At 43.9% G+C, this 22,634-nt stretch overlaps 1 protein-coding gene across 2 annotated transcripts in view; it reads right to left on the bottom strand.

Annotated features, from left to right (window-relative positions):
- ELAVL1 (ELAV like RNA binding protein 1) overlaps positions 1–22,634 on the bottom strand; it is a 172,567-nt gene that overhangs the window by 55,402 nt on the left and 94,531 nt on the right. The window contains exon 7 of one of the 2 annotated variants that reach the window (XM_040322499.1): positions 5,597–5,636. The exons of the other annotated variant lie outside the window; for it this stretch is intronic. Within the exon in view, the coding sequence (XP_040178433.1) occupies positions 5,597–5,636 (40 nt within the window). The remainder of the gene's footprint in view (positions 1–5,596; positions 5,637–22,634) is intronic. 2 annotated transcript variants of the gene reach the window in all.

Consider the following 22,634-nt stretch of genomic DNA (forward strand, 5'->3'; position numbering starts at 1 on the left):
TATAGGTTTGTGAGAGCCAGAAATCTTGCTGGTTTGTAGGTGACCAAATACTTATTTTCCACCATAATTTGCAAATAAATTCTTTCCAAACCAATGTGATTGTCTGGATTTGTTTCCATATTTTGTCTCTCATAGTTGAGGTATACCTATGATGACAATTACAGGCCTCTCATCTTTTTAAGTGGGAGAACTTGCACAATTGGTGACTTTGGGCCAGATCCACAGCCAGCGGGTGTAACTTAAATATTCGGTTTTAAGTTACACCGCCGGAAAATTTCTACCCAAGTGCCCGATCCACAAAGCACTTACCTAGAAATTTTCTGCGGTGTAACTTAAATCCGGCCGGCGCAAGGCGTGCCCAATCTAATGGGGCGAGTCCCATTTAAATTAGGCGCGCTCCCGCGCCGGACGTACTGCGCATGCTCCCGACGCGATTTTCCCGACGTGCATTGCGCGAAATTACATTACGCCGAGTTTTGTGAATCGCGCCGGGTCAAAAAAGTTGCGTCGGGAAAAAAAGAGAGATGCGGCGGAAAAAATAAATAAAAAAAAATTTGACAGCGTCGCGGGAAAGAAGGGTCTACTTTTACATGGTGTACTAACTTTACACTTTGTAAAAGCAGCCCTAATTTTGCGAAGGCAAACTAATACTTACGGAGAAAAAACGAAGCGTAAAAGCTTCGTGGATCTCCGTAAGTGCTAATTTGCATACCCGACGCTGGATTTTGACGAGAAATGCCCCCAGCCGCGGCTGCATCTTAAGATCAGACAGTGTAAGTCCCTTACACATGTCGGATCTTCTGCCTATCTATGAGAAACTGATTCTGTGGATCAGTTCCATAGATAGAAACAGGGATACGACGGCGTATCAGTAGATACACCGGCGTATCCCTTTTGTGGATCAGGCCCTAAATACTTTTTTGCCTGTGTGTGTGTATGGGATTTAAGTGACTTTGAACGTGGCATGGCTGTTGGTGCCAGATGGGCTGGTCTGAGCATTTAAAAAAAACTGCTGATCTATTGGAATTTTCATGCACAACCAACTCTTGGGTTTACAGAGAATAGTTCCAAAAAAAAAGAAAAAAAATCTTCAGTGTGTGGTAGTTCTGTGGACAAAAATGCCTCAATGTCAAAGGAAAAAGGGTAGATTGGTTTGAGATGATAGAAAGGCAAAAGTACCGTATTGATCGGCGTATAACACGCACCTTCATTTTAAGAGGGAAGTTTCAGGAATAAAATAACATTTTAAATAAAGAACTGCAGATCACATGCAATGTCCGAGTAATGCGATTTCAGCCATACATTGTATGGCTGAATTTTCATTGCATTCGGACCAAACTCGCACAGGGCCCTTTTTAATTTTTTTTGGTCCGCACCAGAATTAGATCGTACGAGTGTTCACACCTATGCGATCCGATTCATGTCCGTACTGTCAGTTCGCAGCGCGATATGCAAGCTGAAATGGGGGTGTCATTAACTTTGTATTTACACTACCCACACAAATCGCATAGGACAGTGGGAACTGCTGTGCGAGTCAGGTGCGATGCGGGAACCCACAGTGGATTTGCAGGGTTCCTGCATCGCACAAATGTGAACCGGCACTCGCCCTTTATATAATAGTGCTTGAGACATTGTAATATTTCTGTCACTCAGCAGTTACTATATTATATATACACATACACACACACACACACACACACACACACACACACACACACACACACACCGGTATTTGATTCAGGCTGGGTTCACACTTGTGCGATGCGGGAACCCTGTGAATCCACTGCGGGTTCCCGCAAAGCACAGTAGTTCACACTGTCCTACGCGATCTGTGGGGAGTGCCAATACAACTGACAGTTCGGACATTAAATCGGTTCGCATGGGTGTGATCGGATTCTGATGCGGACCACAAAAAGGGTCCTGTGCCAGTTTGGTCCAAATGCGATGCAATAGCAGCCATACAATCTGTTTGGCTGAAATCACATCACGCCAACATCACATGTGATTTACACAGCAGTGCGGTGCAAATCACATGCGATATTGCAGAGCTCGCAAATGTGAACCGACACCGAGATAGATTTTTTACATTCTTTCTCATTTCATAAATGACAGATTTCATATCTCCTATCCATTATTGGGAACTAACAATTGTCTTTAACATTATTTAGGTGGAATTTTGTTTTCCAAAATTCTGGGCTATATTTAGGGCTGGGACAAGGGGTATTAGTGTGTATCTTTGCTCAACTTCCCCCACACTCTTTTTCCCTCTCTGCCGTTTGAAAGCATTTGTACCTGTCACCTCAACTCTCGCGAGCCGTGCAGAGGGTTAACATGGTTATGCTCCGACGGCCGTGAGAGAGACATGCTTCCTGTTTGTGTACTGCAGTGGGGGATGGCTGACAGGTCTGCGATGCTGGATCTGAGTGGCCCGAGACTCCCACGTCCCCCAGGCTGTTTACGATGTCCACTCGCCATGCGATCTCAATGCACCATGCTAAGTTAATACGGTAACTTAAAGTGATTGTAAAGTCTTTTACTTAAAATGTTTATAAAACAACATGTTATACTTACCTGCTCTGGGCAGTAAATTTGCACAGAGCAGGCTGGATCCTCTTCTCCGGACCTTCTTTTGTGCTCCTGGCTCCTCCCTCATGTCGAGTGCCCCCAGAGCAAGCAGCTTGCTATGGAGGCACCTGAGCCGAGTCACAGCTCCCTGCGTCCAGACATTGAGTTGGGACCTTGTCCTGCCCCCCACCTCTCTCCCGATTGGCTGACTGACAGCAGCGGGAGCCAATGGTGCCACTGCTGTCTCAGACAATGAGGGAGGGTTTAGAACAGCCTAGACACTTGTGGACATCACTGGGGCTCGGGTAAGTATTAGGGGGGCTACTGCATACAGAAGGCTTTTTATCCTAATGCATTACGATAAAAAACGTTCTGACTTTACAACCCGTTTATATAACCACTCGTTACAACCAGGGTATTCAGAATATCATCTTTGAATGCACAACACATTGAACCGTCAAGCAGATGGGCTACAGCAGCAGAAGACCACACTGGGTGCCACGCCTGTCAGCTATGAACAGGAAACTGAGGCTACAATTCACACAGGCTCACCAAATTTGGACAATAGAAGATTGGAAAAAAGGTTGCCTGGTCTGATGAGTCTTTCAGCTGCAACATTCAGATTGTAGGGTCAAAATTTGATGTAAACATGAAAGCATGGATCAATCCTTCCTTGTGTCAACGGTTCAGGCTGGTGGTGTAATGGTGTGGGCATATTTTCTTGGCACACTTTGGGATCCTTAGTATCAACTGAGCATCGTTTACATGCCACGGCCTACCTGAGTATTGTTGATGACCATGTCCATCCCTTTACGACTACAATGTACCATCTTCTGATGGCCACTTCTATCAGGATAATGTACTATTTAACAAAGCTTAAAGGATCACTAAAGGAAAATATTTTTTTAGCTAAATAGCTTCCTTTACCTTACTGCAGTACTGGTTTCATTTCCTCGTTGTTCGTTTTTGCTTTGAAGTGGCTGTAATTCTGCTGTGATCTCCACACTTCCTGCTTGTCTGGCTCCTTATGAAAAAACTCATGGGAGCTTTTCACTGTGGTCCAAGCTGTGTGTCTAAAACTCCTCAGAACCAATCAGATTCATTTTAAAAACAAAACACTGCCCTGGATGTGTTTGTTTTTGTTCTGTCTCTCTCTCTACTTCACAGAAACATGAAACCAGTTTAAAAACGAAAGTGAAACTAGAGGCACATTATATGATGAATTTTTATCTATTTTTAATCATTTTTAAAAGGAATCAGTTAACTTGTATGTCTCTATACCCTGTAAACAGTCATTTCAGCAAAAAAAAATGTTTTCCTTTAGTGACCCTTTAAGTCAGCTCAGACTGGTTTCTTGAACATGACAATGAGTTCACTGTACTCCAATGGCATCCACAGTTACCATATCTTAATCTAATAGAGCACCTTTAATATGTGGTGAAATGGGAGATTTGCATTATGGACACGCAGCCGACAAATCTGCAGGAACTGCATGATGCAACTCCCAAAAGTAGTAGGGCCATTCCCCAACCCTCAGGGGAAAAAAGGATGATGAAAGGGGCATGGCACACATGGTCCACCTAGCCAAAAGGCCTGGCGGACCCCCCTCTTCATGATCAGACAAGCAGACCATTGAGTTCTAGGTGAGAGGCCTCCCCCCAGTTCAGGGGAGGAAGCAACCCGATGGCCACACATCCTCCCCCCTAGACTACAGTGTAGGCCTGAAGACCCACACGCTCCATTATCGTGTAAAGGAAAACACAATTATATAAATGCAGATGACAAACACATGAAGAAAAAAAAAAAGTGTCAATGCATGTGTAATGGCTAGGCCCTCTGGCATAGTAACAAAAACTGCCCTGGTCTCTGCCAAAAGGCCTAGCCCAAGAGGTACAGTGTCATTCTCACATTGTGTTTCCCAGGCCCATAGTGATACTAAGAGCATCACTGGGGAGATCTAATCCCAGGGGCACCAACACTGGGTCTTTCCAGCCCTTGACCAGACCAAGCAGCACCATTCAAATTAAAGGGCACTGGACTCCTCAGAACCCGCAACGCCAGGGAAGGGTTACTGACCTGCACCTTACATGATGAACGCTTTGGATTCCTTCATCCTCATCGATAACCACCTAATCCAGCTCAGTGGATAAAGCAGCAGAAAAATACTCCTTTATAACAACGTACCTGAGGAAGGAGCCCCTGAATAAGTGAGAAACCAGATGTTGAATCAGAGCCCGTCTGTTGCCCCATAACTGAGTTTGCAGAAAGAAGACCGTCCCCAACCCAACGTGGGCATCAAGTCACCCAGATTTGTCCCGCCTTGAGTCAAATCCCACATGCTAGCCTAGCCGTGTCCCACCACCTAGAAGTCTGAGGTCTCAAGGTTGTGATGTGGCCCATGCTGTACAATTTAGAAATGGCGAGGTTCCGCCCAGTGCAGTTGGTGTTCCAGGCAAACGCATGTAACACCTGGGTGAAGGATTGTATGGGCCTGTATATTTTTTTTGGGTTGAAATAGATGGAGTTTTTTTCAAGCTAACTATGTAACATTTAACAAGGTCCAGTGCATGCACACATTTACAGGTCTTCTCTCCAAGGCTTAAAATCGGTCTGTAGGGATTCTCTACAAAACAAAAGGTTCAATAGCCAGGCAACATATTTTAAATAACACCTTCGAAAGAAAACTCTCAAAAGCAGAGCAGAGAGACACTAGGGAAAAACCAAAGCCCTCATGGGAGTGGAAGGGGTGATGCAGGGCTGAATCAAGCTTTACTATTTGGCAATGTTCAATCACCTGGGGTGTGGTATAACTCAATGGTCTAAAAAAGAACTCTGTGTTCTGTGATGTACGAGTAGGAAATTAGTGCAGCTTTGCATTCTTATACATACATTAAAATGTAATTTTTCTGAATTTAACCCAATATTAACCTCTTGCAGCGCCCTATACAAAAAAAAGATCAAACAGTGCACAAGTTATCAGTCTACTGTGTCACTATTGACTGCTGAGCTGGGGAGGGACAACTTAACCTACCTTAACCCGCAAAGCTGTTGTGTGTTGGAACCATGTAAATCTAAGGAGGGGGAAAGAAAATTCATTTGGCAGGTATTTCATAAGTGTATTTGACAGTTTGCCTGGAGCTGAACTTTTAAAGCCTAAAGTATAGTAAAAATAAATCCAGCGCAAGGGACATTACTTTCTATTCATCCAATGCACCCCTTGTGTAGCTGGCTTCTGCATTCCTTGAAATTCCCACCTAGTGTCTCCATTCATAGAAGACGTACTCCATTAAGGTGGCGGAAAGAGCAGGCAGTCAGTTAAGCTTGATGCCTGCCCATCACAGCTTCAACTATTAGCCTCTGCCATACTGGAAGATCATTGCAGTGCAGTTAAGGCGGGGCATCGGAGAAATATTTCAAGGCATGCGAGAGCCAGTAAAAATCAGGGATATAAATATAAAATTACTATTAATCCAATGACTCCCTTGTGCTGATTTTTCTTTTAAACTAAACCTGTAAGGCTTTAAGCATTAAGGAAATGTAGGAAATAAAAATAAAATATATACACACACAAACCACACACACAGGATGCCCTATTGTAATGGTTGCACTTCAACACAGACATAAGTATAGCCAAAAAGACAGAACATTAATGGGACGATATCAAATCATGTAAACACAATTTTATTCCTATGCGTAAAAAGAAAACAAAAAAAATAAATAAATAACACATTTGAAACTGACTTGATTGAATGCTTACATAGTTACAACAGGTGAATCACACTGGCAACTATGCAAAATGAAGGGCAGGATGCTAGAGAGAATAGGGCCAAAACAATCAACATGAGAGCAAGGCATTCTGACAAACCGATTGCCCCCTGGAGCCTTCATCTAGCCTTCAACAGCTCCATTTTTATTTGTACTCAAGTTAGTGAAAAAAATTAAACAAACACCCTTTTTCATTATTTATTTACATATCTTTTCTCCTTGGTCTCTTTAATCATCGAAAACAGGTGTTATTATCCACATATCTGGTCATAAATGACTAGACAAACATGCTAGTAAAAAGGTCCTGGACGAAATGGCCTACAATTTTTAGGTATTAAAATATTCAGTTCAGGCATTCTAAAGCCATTGTTCCACATTTTGTTGAGCGATTTTTTATCGACAGAGGATCAATGGATTTTTATATAGTAAATGTGTGAAACATACAATTAAAGTATCCATACTCCTACAATTTAGACTTATTGAAAGGAATGTGATAGGTCATTAAATGAACAGATAAGTGAAAGTCAGCAAGAATTTATGCAAGTCAAGTGTTGTCCACAAATTTTCAATTCATTTTTATGAGGGAAAAAAGCAGAAGCCATGTTCACTTTAAGATTATTCATAATTTGACATTTCCAGGATTGTCCAATGCCATACGATGAGGCCCCAACCTCCATATCTCAAGTCACTGCTGTGTCCTGCAATGATGTAGACATTGGAGAAGAGAACCACTGCGCAGAAAAAGGGAAACCGTAATTTGACGCTTCCATAAATGTCAAATGCAGTAAACAATGCAATGCAGTTGTGCACATAGAAAACTGAAGGCCAGCCTTCTTGTGGCTATAACCCCTTCCTTACAACTGTTCAGTCACAAGCAGTCCAAAAGACAATGCTAGCATATAAAGGAGGAAGGAGCTCTGTTCCTAAATTGACTACTTTTTTTTTTTTACATCGAGTACAAAAATCTCATCTATATAGTCCATTGAGACACCCCGTTAGACCTCTTGCACATGTTTGTTCTGCCTTTTTATGGACGCAATTCCAGATGTTTTGCACTTATTGGCACATTCGCGCACAAAATATATGCCTAAGGAAAACGCATTAGTTTTTATGTCCATATTTGTGCGCATTTGCGCGTACCGGTGCAAAATACTGACCGGGAACACAGATTTAAATGCATTTATTTATTATTCATGAATACAGAGCGCTTGATTACACACACACACACACACGTGTGTAAAGGCACATTGTAAACAATGAGCTGCATTTAATTAAAAAAAATAAAGGTACTGAGCTTTTTTTAACCACTTAAGGACCACCTCCTGCTGCACATATATGTCAGCAGAATGGCACAAGCATGTACCTGTACGTCCTCTTAAGTGCCCAGCCGTGGGTCGCGGGCGTGCGACCCGGTCTGAAGCTCCGTAACCGCGGCCGCGGGGGACCCGATCGCCGCTGGAGTCCCGCCATCGGTCCCCCGGAGCTGAAGAACGAGGAGAGCTGTGTGAAAACACAGCTTCCCCGTTCTTCACTGTGGCGCTGTAATTGATTGCGTGTTCCCTGATATAGGGAAGCACGATCAATGACGTCACACGTCCAGCAGCGCCCCCCTACAGTTATAAACACATATGAGGTCACACTTAATCCCTTCAGCGCCCCCTAGTGGTTAACTCCCAAACTGCAATTGTAATTTTCACAGTAAACAATGCATTTTTAAAGATTTGTTTGCTGTGAAAATGACAATTGTCCCAAAAATGTGTCAAAATTTTCCAAAGTGTCCGCCAGAATGTCGCGGGAACAAAAAAAATTGCTGATCGCCGCCATAAGTAGTAAAAAAAAAAAATTATTAATAAAAATGCAATAAAAACTATCCCCTATTTTGTAAACACTATAAATTTTGCGCAAACCAATCCATAAACGCTTATTGCGTTTTTATTTACGAAAAATAGGTAGAAGAATACATATCGGCCTAAACTGAGGAAAACATTTTTTTTATATATTTTTGAGGGATATTTATTATAGCAAAAAGGAAAAAATATAGAATTTTTTTCAAAATTGTCACTATTTTTGTTTATAGCGCAAAAAATATAAACCGCAGAGGTGATCAAATACCACCAAAAGAAAGCCATTTGTGGGGGAAAAAACACGCCAATTTTGTTTGGGAGCCATGTCGCACGACCGCGCAATTGTCAGTTAAATCGACGCAGTGCCGAATCGCAAAAACTGGCCAGGTCCTTTACCTGCATTTTGGTCCGGGTCTAAAGTGGTTAAGATGCAGTGTGCAAGAAGCCTTAGATCATAACACAAGTAACCACAGGACATGCAAAAGCGGTTCAAACTGACAGAAGATAAACAAAAACAGTTATACCTACACCAATGGGGGGGGGGGGGGGGGGGGGGGGGGGGATCATACAACACAAAAGGAAATCAAGATTACCAAATAGCCGCTTACACAACCTTTCTATCAACATTCTCAAAATAGCTTGGTCTTTTTGCAAGATCAAATAGGACTTCCTGCAGACCAAGGCTGATAACTCAGAAACCCTCCTAGCTTAAAATGATTGCCACAAGAAAGGTTACCTTACAGGATAGCATCATCACAATATATGTCCCGAATAGGTTAAAAAAAAATCGGTCGTCAACACTGACCATGCTAGATCCCATGGGTCCCCAGGGTGCAGGCCTAAGAGGAGGAACAACAAGTGTAATTCCTTGTACAAACGTACAAAACCGTGAATGATTAGCAAAAGAATGTTTAGCAAAAAGGAGATAGAATGGACAGAGCAAATACCTAACCTGGATTATGCTAAGGGCCAAGTGTTGTTCTATTCCCAACTGCAGAAAAGAAAGCACACAACCCACCAAAAATGCACTTGGAGAAAACACCCAGAAGATTCACATGAAAATAAATCTGCCGTGTGCGTTGTTATATCTCCTGGGAAGATTTACAAGCTTTTAATCTTATGATTATAGAATCTAAAAATGCCCTCTCTCAGAACCTACGTTTCAACAGCTGTTAAAGCCAGTGAGAAAGAGCATAGGATCGTTCAATGAGAAACAATCTGGCCAAACTGGTAAAGGTTATGAAGCACCGGCCAAAAGATGAACAAGGCCAGTGAACCATACTCTTCGAGGCAAATGCAGAGCCATCAGAATGACTGGAATTGCTGGACCCTAATCCTTCAAAATAGAATAAAATTAACAGCTACATAGGTTTAAAACTGGTTGAGGAACAGCCAAACTCTGCTACTAAGGTGAGGTTGTGGAAGACAGTTTCACATTACAGGTCATACACCATGGCGAGACTGAGAACAGCAACAAGACACAAGGTCTCTCCTAGGCAAATATGTTGTGCTGTTCAAGCTCTTTTGAAGACGCACAAATAAACAAGCAACATTGAGGACCGTAAACGTAGTGGTCCACCAAGGAAACAATGCCGCAGATGAGACACATCATGCTTACTTCCCTTTGCCATAATAAGATGTCCAGCAGTACCTTCAGCACAGAACTAGAGGAAACCAGTGGCAACCATCTACTTTCTGGAGAAGTCTGGCCAGAAGTGGTCTTCATGGAAAAATTGTGGCCTAAAAGCCATACCTCCGACTTGGAAACAACTTGACTCAACTATGCAAAAAAACATAGAAACTGGGTTGCAGAAAAATGGCAGCAGGTGCTTTGAAATGATGAGTTGAAATTTGAAATATTTGGCTGTAGCAGGAGGCAGTTTGTTCGCCGAAGGGTTGAAGTGGTACAATAATGAGTGTCTGCATCAACAGTGAAGCATGGTTGAAGTTACTTGCATGTTCTGGGCTGCATTTCTGCAAACAGAGTTGGAGATTTGGGCAGGATCAATGGAGTCCTCAGTGCTGAAAAATACAGGCAGATACATATCCATCATGCCATTCCATAAGGTAGGCGTATGATTGGTCCCAATTTTATTCTGCAGCAGGAAAACGACCCCAAACATACAGCCAATGCAATTAAGAACCATCTTCAGCGTGAAGAACAAGGTCCTGGAAATTGTTTGAGAGTGCCCCAATATCAAGCCTGTCTGGGATTACATGTGGCAGAAGGATTTGAGGCAACCTACGTCCACAGAGGATCTGTGGTTAGTTCAAGATGTTGGAAACCACCTACCTGCTGAGTTCCTTCAAAAACTGTGTGCACGTGTACCTAGAATAATTCATGCTGTTTTGAAGGCAAAGAGTGGCCACACCAAATATTGATTTCATCTGGATTTCTCGTCTGTTCATTTATATTCCATTTTGTTAATTGATGGAACTAAAACTATTAAATACTTCCATTTCTGAAAGATCTCTTAATTTACAGCATTTTTTCACACCTGCCTAGAACATTTGCACAGTAGTGTATATCGGGAGTCCAAAATCAGAGAGATCTGCTCTCGTAGATGCAGATCAAGGTTTTCAACGACCAGAACAACTCCAAGACCAAACTGAAATGAGTATCTTTATGAATACACTTGTTTAATGGCATGACCATCCATAAAGGTCCTCTCTTTGAGGAAGAGGGACCACAACAGACTGAACTCATTTTAACCTAAACTTCTGAAGGCGAAGGAAGGCATTGAGAGCCATCAACACTAATAGGATAGACTGGGCTCCAAAACGGGTTTGAATAAAAACCCTGAAATCTTTCAGTTGGAGGAATATGAATAAAAAACCTTTGGTTCAACAACCCCTGATTTCTGAGGGAACGGTCTGCTGATAAAATGCAGGAAAAATAAATAAAAAAATGAAAAAAGCAGGGGAATGAACAGAGCAGAAACTAAATTTTTTGTAACCCGTGGATACCATCTCTAGAAATCCCTATTTTCTCCTAAATCTTGGCAGAGCACCAGATCTGCATGCAGAGTTGGAAAGGTTTTAAATCCTTAGTTTGCCAAGGAAGTTTAGACCACAAAGCCCAAAAGGGGTGGAAGATGCTCACAAGTAGATATGATAGATATTACTATTTACTAAATGTCTCCAAGCAATGAATGAGAAGTGTGGGCAACAACTAGGCAAACTATGCCAACAGGCCTAAATTTAGGATACCCCAAGAAATAAATTTGTGGCTGAAAGCTGTATCCGCAAAAGATTTGATGTCCACTAGGTAAAACTTTGAAAATGTATAAACAGAGAAACAGGTGGCAGCCTCACAGAGTTGGTAAACAGTGGCCTGGTGCAGCAATGCCCAGAAAACACCCACTGACCTGGTGGAGCGAGCAAGCATGTAAAAGCACTAGAGAAGCTTTGTCCTTTAGAGTGTAAGCTCGGTCAATCAGTTGTCCAACTAGCAATGGTGAATTTTGAGGCAGGAGGTCCCTTTTTAAGGTCCTGAGGGTAGGAAAAATAGGGAACCTGTCTTCATAAGAGAAGCTGTTACTTTGAGGTAAACTCTGGCGCCTCTGACTACGTCCAGACAGTGAAGAGCAATTTCTTTTAGGGGTTTGGAGCATGGCACACAGTAAGCAGCACTAGATCTTCATCAAGGTGGAATAGTGAAAACACTTTCCTTATCTTTATGAAAAAGGACTCCTTAGAAGAGAAAGACGCAAACCCAGAGACATGAAGAATGGCACCTTACAGGAGAGATCTAAGGGGATTTCTATGATGGGTTCAAAGAGTGGTATTTATTAACCCTTTCACGCCGAGCGTACGCATATATGCATCCTCGGCTTTCAGGGGTTGTACCGGGATGATGCCTGCAGCCGCAGGCATCATCCCGGTACCGTTGTTTAGAGCGGGCGATCGGCTTTCCAAACATAACAACCGATGCGGCTAAAAGCCGCTCGGTTGTTATGCCGGAGGAGCGGGAGGGGACATCCCCCCCCCCTCCCGCCGCCTCTCGCCGCTCTGACCGGGCCTCCCGTCCCACCGGGAGACCCGATCCACGATCCGGCGCCTCCAGCGTCTCGGCGCGCTCTGAAACAAAGCCGTAAACGGCTTTGATTCAGTGTCCGCATTGAAACCACGGAAGCGGCGTCATGACGTCACTTCCGGGTTTCTCAGATGCCAATGGCGCCGGATTTAAAAAAGTACACAGTATTCAGAATCGCCGTTTTCGACGATCTGAATACTTTGAAGTGCAAAGGAGGGCTCGGAGGTCTTTTAGACCCCCGATCCCTCCATAAAGAGTACCTGTCACGACCTATTGCTGTCACAAGGGATGTTTACATTCCTTGTGACAGCAATAAAAGTGATCAAAATGTAAAAAAAAAAAAAAAAAAAAAAATTTAATATTAGAAAAAATAAATAAATAAATAAGAAAACAAAAAAAATTTTTTTTTAAAGCGCCCCCCTCCCCGCGAGCTTGCGCAGCAAAGAAAGCGCATACGGAAGTCGCGCCCGCATATGAAAACGGTGTTCAAACACCACATGTGAGGTATCGCCGCGATCGTAAGAGCGAGAGCAATAATTATAGCACTAGGCCTACTCTGTAACTCTAACCTGGTAACCGTAAAAAAAGTTTAAAGCGTCGCCTATGGAGATTTTTAGTTACCGTAGTTTGTCGCCATTCCACGAGTGCGTGCAATTATAAAGCGTGTCATGCTTGGTATCTATTTACTCGGCATAACATCATCTTTCACATTATGCCAAAAAATTGGGCTAATTTTACTTTTTCATTTTTTTAAAATTCATGAAAGTAAATTTTTCCCAAAAAGTTGTGTTTAAAACACCGCCGCACAAATACCGTATGACATAAAATATTGCAACAATCGCCATTTTATTCTCTAGATTCTCTGCTAAAAATATATATATAATGTTTGGGGGTTCTAAGTAATTTTCTAGCCAAAAATATGGATTTTAACTTGTAAACACCAAATGTCATACATAGGCATAGGCATGAAAGGGTTAAAGTTCCAAGTAAACACAGGGCCCTGTAAGGGGAAAACACAGGCTGCTGTTGGGGAGGCCTGATCCAAGATACACCTTAAATAAAGGTTTTGACAAGGAGCAAGGTCAGAAGCTTTTGAAAAAAGAATGGACAAGACGGAAACCTGTCCTTTCAGAGTGATTAAGGCCACGTTCTGGTGGGAGAATAGCCAGAATGCGAGGCAGAGTAGTCTCTCGGATTGAAGTTCCTGGGCTCAAAAACATTAAAAGTATGTATAAAATTACTTAGAACCCCCCGCTCGCTCCTGACTCCTGCGCGTGTGCCCGGCGGTCGCCATCACCCGCGATCGCTCGTTACAGAGCGAGAACCGGGAGCTGTGTGTGTAAACACACAGCTCCCGGTCCTGTCAGGGGAGAAATGCCTGACCGTCTGTTTATACAATGTATGAACAGCGGTCAGTCATTTCCCCTAGTGAGTCCACCCCGACCCCCCCAACAGTTAGAACACACCCAGGGAACACACTTAACTCCTTCCCCCCCCTAGTGTTAACCCCTTCCCTGGCAGTGGCATTTTTATAGTAATCAATACATTTTTATAGCACTGATCGCTATAAAAATGCCAATGGTCCCAAAAATGTGTCAAAAGTGTCCGCCATAATGTTGCAGTACCGAAAAAAAAAAAAAAAAACCCGAACTAGTTAAAAAAAAAAATTAATAAAAATGGCATAAAACTACCCCCTATTTTGTAAACACTATAACGTTTGCACAAATCAAACGCTTATTGCGATTTTTTTTATGAAAAATATGTAGAAGAACTGAGGAAAAAAATTGTTTTTTTTTATATTTTTTTGGGGGATATTTATTATGGTAAAAAGTAAAAAAATATGTTTTTCAAAATTGTCGCTCCATTTTTGTTTATAGCGCAAAAACTAAAAACCGCAGAGGTGATCAAATACCTCCAAAAAGAAGCTCTATTTGTGGGGGAAAAAAGGACGCCAATTTTGTTTGGGAGCCACATTGCACGACCGCACAATTGTCAATTAAAGCGACGCAGTGCCGAATCGCAAAAAGGGTCTTTGACCAGCAATATGGTCCGGGGCTTAAGTGGTTAAGGAATAAAAAAAGGATAAACCAGGGCTGTGGATTCGGTAGATAAATGTTCCGACTCCTCAGTTTTATGTACTTCCGACTCCGACTCCCCGACTCCGATGTATTAATATGCAAATGTATTTTATACATTCCTTGAGGGAAAGAAACGCAATCTACCACAGGACTACTGGCTGGGAAGCCAACAGTCTACTGTATTGCACAGTTTAAGCAAAAGACAAACACAATGAAGACAAACACAATGAAAACAATCAAGTGGCTGGATAGTAGCAGCAGGTATAAACATCAGGAACAGGATCTTTACCAGTTCAAAAATACAAACCACATTATTTGGTTGTTTTAGAACAAAAACAAAGCTTATCTATAATGAACCAAAAACAAAATCTGTAAAACCTAGAAATGGTTTATATTAATCTTGAAATGTAGTTATAGGCTTAGCAAATGCAAATCAATTCAATGTAGAGTTCTAAGGAAGAGAATTGCCTCTGCCAGATCCTCTTTCATAGAGGCTCTTAGGTCAGACTTTATTATTTTTAGGGCTGAAAATAATCTTTCGACACGGACTTGGGTGGGTGGCATTGCAGTAACTATTCTGGCCACATCACTAACGATCTCCGGATAAACAAGGATGGCTTCATCAACAGTAAGTTTTGATGAGCGATCATACTTTTCAACTTCTTTTAGTGCCTTATAAAACTCCTGTTGGAATTTTTTTATTTGGACACTTACTGGTTCTCCAACATGCGTTCCCTGTAAAAGCAGAACACAACACTATGGAAAGTATAAGTATTGCAGCTCCTAATTGTGCGTTGCGTGCCATATAGTGAAGCACATGAAAAGCATGCTTCCTCACGGTCACTTAACGTGTTCGTTTTGCGGTTACGTGAGGCACTGCATGCATTGGTCTTTATTCTTACAGTAGAGAAGTCATTAATTATAACTTTTTGTGAATTGGGACATTTAAACGTGCTTTTTTTTTTTTGATTCCAATCTAAATTTAGTAGGAGTCGGAGTCGGTGCATTGTTTGCCGACTCCAACTCCAGGTACCCAAAATTTCCCCCGACTCCGACTCCACAGCCCTGGGATAAACACACAGTATGTGTCTCTGAATGTTTTTCTTGCTTTGAGCAAACTAGGAATGAGTTAGACCTCCTCTGTCCCTCAAGGCCTTGGTTTCAACAGCCATACACCGTTAAAGTCAGCGAAAGAAGCAGGATTGAATAAAGGACACAGAGACAGCAGGCCTGGTCCTGTTGGAAAGCGGCCAGGGATTGTCTCCTAGTTGTCTGAGCATGTCTGTTTACCAGATTCTTCTGGGCCAGTGTATGTTAAATGCAAATTCCACATGGCCTGCTCCACAAACTGGGAGGCAAGACAGATTAGACTAAAATGAGACCCAGGAATTATCAAGGCAGTCGATGCCAGTGTATCATTGGTCTTGAACACAGACGGAAGTAACTTGTTGAATCTGGAGGCCAAGATGCCTATGCTCAGGATGTCCCATCTCTGACATGAGGTTGAAGATGTCAGAGTGAAGGGCCCATTTTCCTTGATCCAGGCAGTGACAGCTGAGGTAAACTGCCTTCTAGTTATCCACTGCTGGTATGTGGACAGCAGAGATTGCTGGGCACCATTTTCTAAATTGGAGACACAATCTGGCTTACCTCATAGGTCAGTTGAGGCAAGGATCCCGCTTGTTCCATGCCAATAAGTTGTGTTGGAGAAGTCTTAAATGAAATTGGATGAACTGCAGAGCTTCAAAAAGGCTACCCATGAGACCCCGAATGCTCATGGAAAATCGCACTGATGGATGTATCTGAGCTCAAGCCCTGAGTCTCAGATCTAAGAGAAAAGCGGTTTCTTCTTTGGAAGAAAGACTTGCATGGAATGCGTTTAGAATCAGTACCCAAGCATTACAGGCAAAGGGAGGTTTGTAGAGCAGTGTTTTAGAAGTTGATCACCCAACTGAAAGCCTGTGGAAAGTTGGAAGGCAGACAAGTTCTTCATAAGATTGTCTAAATAACCTACAACGTGGATGCCCCGAGTTCTTGGAACAAGGAGGTGCAAGAACCTTTGGGGACAGAGGATAGGCCAAATGGCAGTATGACAAACTGAAGTGATCGTCTTCTATTTCAATGAGTAGAAAGCACAGATGTGGTGGATAATTAGAAATATACGGATGGGCATCTTGGATGTTTATGGATTCAAGGCAATCCCCTCGTCTCAGAGAAGCAATAACTAACCAAGCGGATTCTATGCAAAATTTTGGAATTTAAATTCCTAAACAAATGCCTTCAAAAGTCCTGGACATGAAAATAACCCCCGCTGAGTTTTGGTACAGTGAGCAGGTTTGAACCTGTCCTATAAAGTGTATTGGTAGAACGGTTTCCAGGGACAAAAGACTGTTCAAGGGCAGTTTACAAACCTGATTGTCCCTGAGCAGATTTTGATTGATTTGACCAGTGAAAGTAGAGGGATTTGAAATCTATTTTGTACCCCTTTGAAATCACAGGTCTGCGACATCTGGGATCCAGAAAGAAGAAAACCAACAGACATCCACCCACTCTTAGGAACCTCTTTACTAGTAAGAGAGCTTTGTGGCCTTTACTTTAAAAGAAAGTGCTGAACTTGGGTTTTGGCATGTGTAGGGTGGGTTTCCAGCGAGGTCATTACCCTTGGGTGTTTTTGAGCTATGTCCGTGCCTGGTTTATGGGATATAGGATACACAAACAATTTCTCATGTGAATGTAACTTTCTAGTTTTTAGTAAAACGTTTTTAAATTGTATTTCACTATTGTTAGCCTGTTTTTCCATCTCGACTTACCCACCCAGATTCATATATGAGGAAGGTAATCCAAAGCGAATACACAGAACATATACCTCTGATGCAGCCAATGCAACTCGTGAAACCGGTCAAGTTTTTTTTCTTGGCCTCCCATCCCCAGAGTGCTGGAGCAGGGAGGGTAGGCCCCCCTCCAAAGTTTTTCTTGATGGACCAGACCACAGATATTCTATATAAATGGATTAGAGCCCATGTGCCTTATGGAATGGACTGAATTTATTACGTCTGACTTGGCTAGCCCAGTATCTACTAATAAAATGGGTATTTAGTTTCCAAGTTGCAGCTGGTGTCTTGTTTTGCAAGCAAATTCTGTTCATGCCACATAATGTATGGTTTTGGCTTTACTAGTTTTTGGTTGCTTGTTGGGAAGAACCTAATACACATTATTGGGTCTATCTACACACATGGTGGACTCATACAGTATACCCAGTCATGAAATGTATAAGCCTTCCCTTGGAGTCACCCAGCACTATTTACCCATATGCAACACAAATGTCTATAATATGAGGTCTCAGTAAGGCTTAAGTTGGGAGTTGCAATCAATCAGTGGGTGTGTCCTCCAAAGCTTGCCAGTTTCCAATAAACAGAAGGTTACAGACTGTTACTCAGGGTCTATGAATGCTCAGGTTGTGTCCTGTACTGTACAATTAAAGTGGAGCTCCACCCTCTTTTACTACTTTCTTGCATCCTCTTTATTTCTGCCCCCTTAACCACTTAACCCCCGGACCATATTGCTGGTCGAAGACCAGAGCACTTTTTGCGATTCGTCACTGCATCGCTTTAACTGACAATTGCACGGCCGTGCGACCAGGGCTGTGGAGTCGGTAGATAAATGTTCCGACTCCTCAGTTTTATGTACTTCCGACGCCGACTCCTCTGTATGAATATGCGAATGTATTTTATACATTCCTTGAGGGAAAGAAACGCAACCTACCACAGGACTACTGGCTGGGAAGCCAACAGTCTACTGTATTGCACAGTTTAAGCAAAAGACAAAACACAATTAAAACAATCAAGTGGCTGGATAGTAGCAGCAGGCATAAACATCAGGAACAGGATCTTTACCAGTTCAAAAATACAAACCACATTATTTGGTTGTTTTAGAACAAAAACAAAGCTTATCTATAATGAACCAAAAACAAAATCTGTAAAACCTAGAAATGGTTTATATTAATCTTGAAATGTAGTTATAGGCTTAGCAAATGCAAATCAATTCAATGTAGAGTTCTAAGGAAGAGAATTGCCTCTGCCAGATCCTCTTTCATAGAGGCTCTTAAATCAAACTATTATTTTTAGGGCTGAAAATAATCTTTCGACACCGACTTGGGTGGGTGGCATTGCAGTAACTATTCTGGCCACATCACTAACGATCTCTGGATAAACAAGGATGGCTTCTTCAACAGTAAGTTTTGATGAGCGATCATACTTTTCAACTTCTTTTAGTGCTTTATAAAACTCCTGTTGGAATTTTTTTATTTGGACACTTACTGGTTCTATAACATGCGTTCCCTGTAAAAGCAGAACACAACACTATGGAAAGTATAAGTATTGCAGCTCCTAATTGTGCATTGCGTGCCATATAGTGAAGCACATGAAAAGCATGCTTCTTCACGGTCACTTAACGTGTTCGTTTTGCGGTTACGTGAGGCACTGCATGCATTGGTCTTTATTTTTACAGTAGAGAAGTCATTAATTATAACTTTTTGTGAATTGGGACATTTAAACTTGCTTTTTTTTTTTTTCATTCCAATCTAAATTTAGTAGGAGTCGGAGTATTTGCATTGTTTGCCGACTCCGACTCCAGGTACCCAAAATTTCCCCCGACTCCGACTCCACAGCCCTGCGTGCGACGTGGCTCCCAAACAAAATTGGCGTCCTTTTTTTCCCCACAAATAGAGCTTTTTGGCGGTTTTTAGTTTTTGCGCTATAAACAAAAATAGAGTGACAATTTTGAAAAAAATAATAATAATATTTGACTATTTACCATAATAAATATCCCCCAAAAATATATAAAAAAACTATTTTTTTCCTCAGTTTAGGCCGATACGTATTCTACATATTTTTCGTAAAAAAAAACAAAAAACGCAATAAACGTTTATCGATTGGTTTGCGCAAAAGTTATAGCGTTTACAAAATAGGGGTAGTTTTATGGCATTTTTATTAATATTTTTTTTTTACTAGTAATAGCGGCGATCATCGATTTTTTTTCGGTACTGCGACATTATGGCGGACACTTTTGACACATTTCTGGGACCATTGGCATTTTTATAGCGATCAGTGCTATAAAATGCATTGGATTACTATAAAAATGCCACTGGCAGGGAAGTGGTTAACACTAGGGGGCGGGGAAGGGGTCAAGTATGTTCCCTGGGTGTGTTCTAACTGTAGGGGGGGCGACCTCACAAGGGGAAATGACTGATCGCTGTTCATACATTGTATAAACACACAATCAGGCATTTCTCCCCCTGACAGGACCGGGAGCTGTGCGTTTACACACAGCTCCCGGTCCCTGCTCTGTAACGAGCAATCGCGGGTGCCCGGCGGCGATCGCGCCCACCGAGCACCCGCACGGGAGTCAGGGACGAGCGGGGGCGACGCGCGCCCCTAGTGGCCGCTTAGAAAGCCGACATTATTGTACGGGCTCTTGCGCAGGGGAACCGACCTGCCGCCGTAGAACTGCGGCGGCAGGTCGGCAAGAAGTTAATTAAATTTGGCATATTTTTATTTTTTTTAAACTCACTGTTGTGTTCTTATCTGTGTATTTCTCTGGCCGCGGCAGTCTCGTCTCCTCATCTATGTACTGCTATGCCTCCTGGGAGAGGTTTGTCATCAATCCCAGGAGGCCCTGGGCCGTAGCATCGCACTCGGTGCTTCATTGACAGCCTGAGAAGGGAGATCAATGTGAGTGAGTCTCCTCCTGGCCCCGCCCATATCAGGCGGGAAGAACGTTCTCACACTGATCTCATGAGCAGGTCAGAGCAGACTGAGGGGGAGGGGGAGGGGGGAAACTGTACTACACCAGCCTGTCTCCTCTCTATACCATTACCCATCATCGCCCCCTCTCTGTATACCCAGCCATCATCGCCCCCTCTCTGTATACCCAGCCATCATCGCCCCCTCTCTGTATACCCAGCCATCATCGCCCCCTCTCTGTATACCCAGCCATCATCGCCCCCTCTCTGTATACCCAGCCATCATCGTCCCCTCTCTGTATACCCAGCCATCATCGCCCCCTCTCTGTATACCCAGCCAGAATATCTCTCTCTACGCCCCGCATCTCTCCTCTCTCCTCTCTCTCTCTACGCCCCGCATCTCTCCCCCCTCTCTCTCTACGCCCCGCATCTCTCCCCCCTCTCTCTCTACGCCCCGCATCTCTCCCCTCTCTCTCTCTCTCTACGCCCCGCATCTCTCCCCTCTCTCTCTCTCTGTACACGCCCCGCATCTCTCCCCTCTCTTTCTCTCTACGCCCCGCATCTCTCCCCCCTCTCTCTCTACGCCCCGCATCTCTCCCCTCTCTCTCTCTACGCCCCGCATCTCTCCCCTCTCCCTACGCCCCGCATCTCTCCCTACGCCCCGCATCTCTCCCTACGCCCCGCATCTCTCCCTACGCCCCGCATCTCTCCCTACGCCCCGCATCTCTCCCCTCCCTCTCTACGCCCCGCATCTCTCCCCTCCCTCTCTACGCCCCGCATCTCTCCCCTCTCTCTCTACGCCCCGCATCTCTCCCCTCTCTCTCTATGCCCCGCATCTCTCCCCTCCCTCTCTCTACGCCCCGCATCTCTCCCCTCTCTCTCTCTACGCCCCGCATCTCTCCCCTCTCTCTCTCTACGCCCCGCATCTCTCCCCTCTCTCTCTCTACGCCCCGCATCTCTCCCCTCTCTCTACGCCCCGCATCTCTCCCCTCTCTCTCTCTACGCCCCGCATCTCTCCCCTCTCTCTCTCTACGCCCCGCATCTCTCCCCTCTCTCTCTCTACGCCCCGCATCTCTCCCCTCTCTCTCTCTACGCCCCGCATCTCTCCCCTCTCTCTATACCCCCCGCATCTCTCCCCTCTCTCTATACCCAACTTCTCCCTCTCCCCTCTCTATATCCAGCTGGTCTCTGCATTCAGCTACATATAGTGTAACTGAAACAGACAAATCGTGTCCAGTGTCCAGTGTCAACCAGTGCCAACTTCCAGTGTCAACCAGTGCCACTCAGTGACACCTGCTAGTGCCAACCAGTGTCACCAGTGGGGAGATGCGATGTAATGTGCTGGGCGATGCAATTTGATGAGATGCGCTGGGGACTATGCGATTCGATGTGCTGGGGGGCGATGCGCTTCGATGCAATGTGCTGGGGCATCGATTTGGTGGCGGGGTAATGCAATGTGATGGTGCAATGTGATTTGGTGGGGGGGCGATGCAATGTGCTGGTGCAATGTGATTTGGTGGGGGGCGATGCAATGTGCTGGTGCGATGTGATTTGGCTGGGGGAAAGCAATGTGATTAGGCGATGCGATGTGCAGGGGGCGATGCAATGTGCTGGGGCGATGCGATTTGGTGGCAGGGTGATGCAATGTGATGGTGCAATGTGATGCGATTTGGCGGGGGAAAGCAATGTAATTGGGCGATGCGATTTGGTGGGGGGATACAATGTGCTGGTGCAATGCAAATTGGCGGGGGGCAATGCGATTTGGTGGCGGGGTGGTGCGATGTGATTTGGTGGGGGCAATGCAATGTGCTGGGGTGATGCGATTTGGTGGCGGGGTGATGCAATGCGATTTGGCGGGGGGCAATGCAATGTGATTGGGCGATGCGATTTGGTGGGGGGGTGATGCAATGTGCTGATGTGATGTTATTTGGCTGGGGCAATGCCATGTGCTTGGGTGATGCGATTTGGTGGGGGGGGGTCATTCAATGTGCGATGTAATGCGATTTTGTGGGGGCAATGCAATGTGCTGGGGCGATGCAATTTGGTGACGGGGTGATGCGATTTGGCGGTGGGAAAAACAATGTGATTGGGCGATGCGATTTGGTGGGGGGGCAATACAATGTGCTGGTGCGATGCAAATTGGCGGGGGGCAATGTGATGTGATTTGGTGGGGGGCAATGCAATTTGGTGGGTGGGTGATGCAATGTTCTGGTACAATGTGATGCGATTTGGCGGGGGGCAATGCAATGTGGTGGGGGGTATGCAATATGCTGGAGCAATGCAATTTGCCGGGGGGTGATGCTATGTGATTGGGGAACATTTACTCAATTTTAACGATTATCTATATAACAAAGTTGTTCGACCAAATAGTTGCAAATAAGCAGTATTGAAATCCTCCCAACATCCCATATAACACCAGAGCACAAGCCCCATTTTTCACCATTGAACTTCGTAAAGTAATGAAAACATGTACAGAAAAAAGTAACCGCTGAGTGTAGATTTTATAGTTTGACACTGCTGTTGCTATGGAAACCTGACCAGAAACCTATTACACTGCTTGTGCAGCACTGAGCATGTGCAAGATCTGCAATGTTGAAATCCAGAAA

This window comes from Rana temporaria, chromosome 1 (assembly GCF_905171775.1).
Source record: "Rana temporaria chromosome 1, aRanTem1.1, whole genome shotgun sequence".
Taxonomy (NCBI): Eukaryota; Metazoa; Chordata; class Amphibia; order Anura; family Ranidae; genus Rana; species Rana temporaria.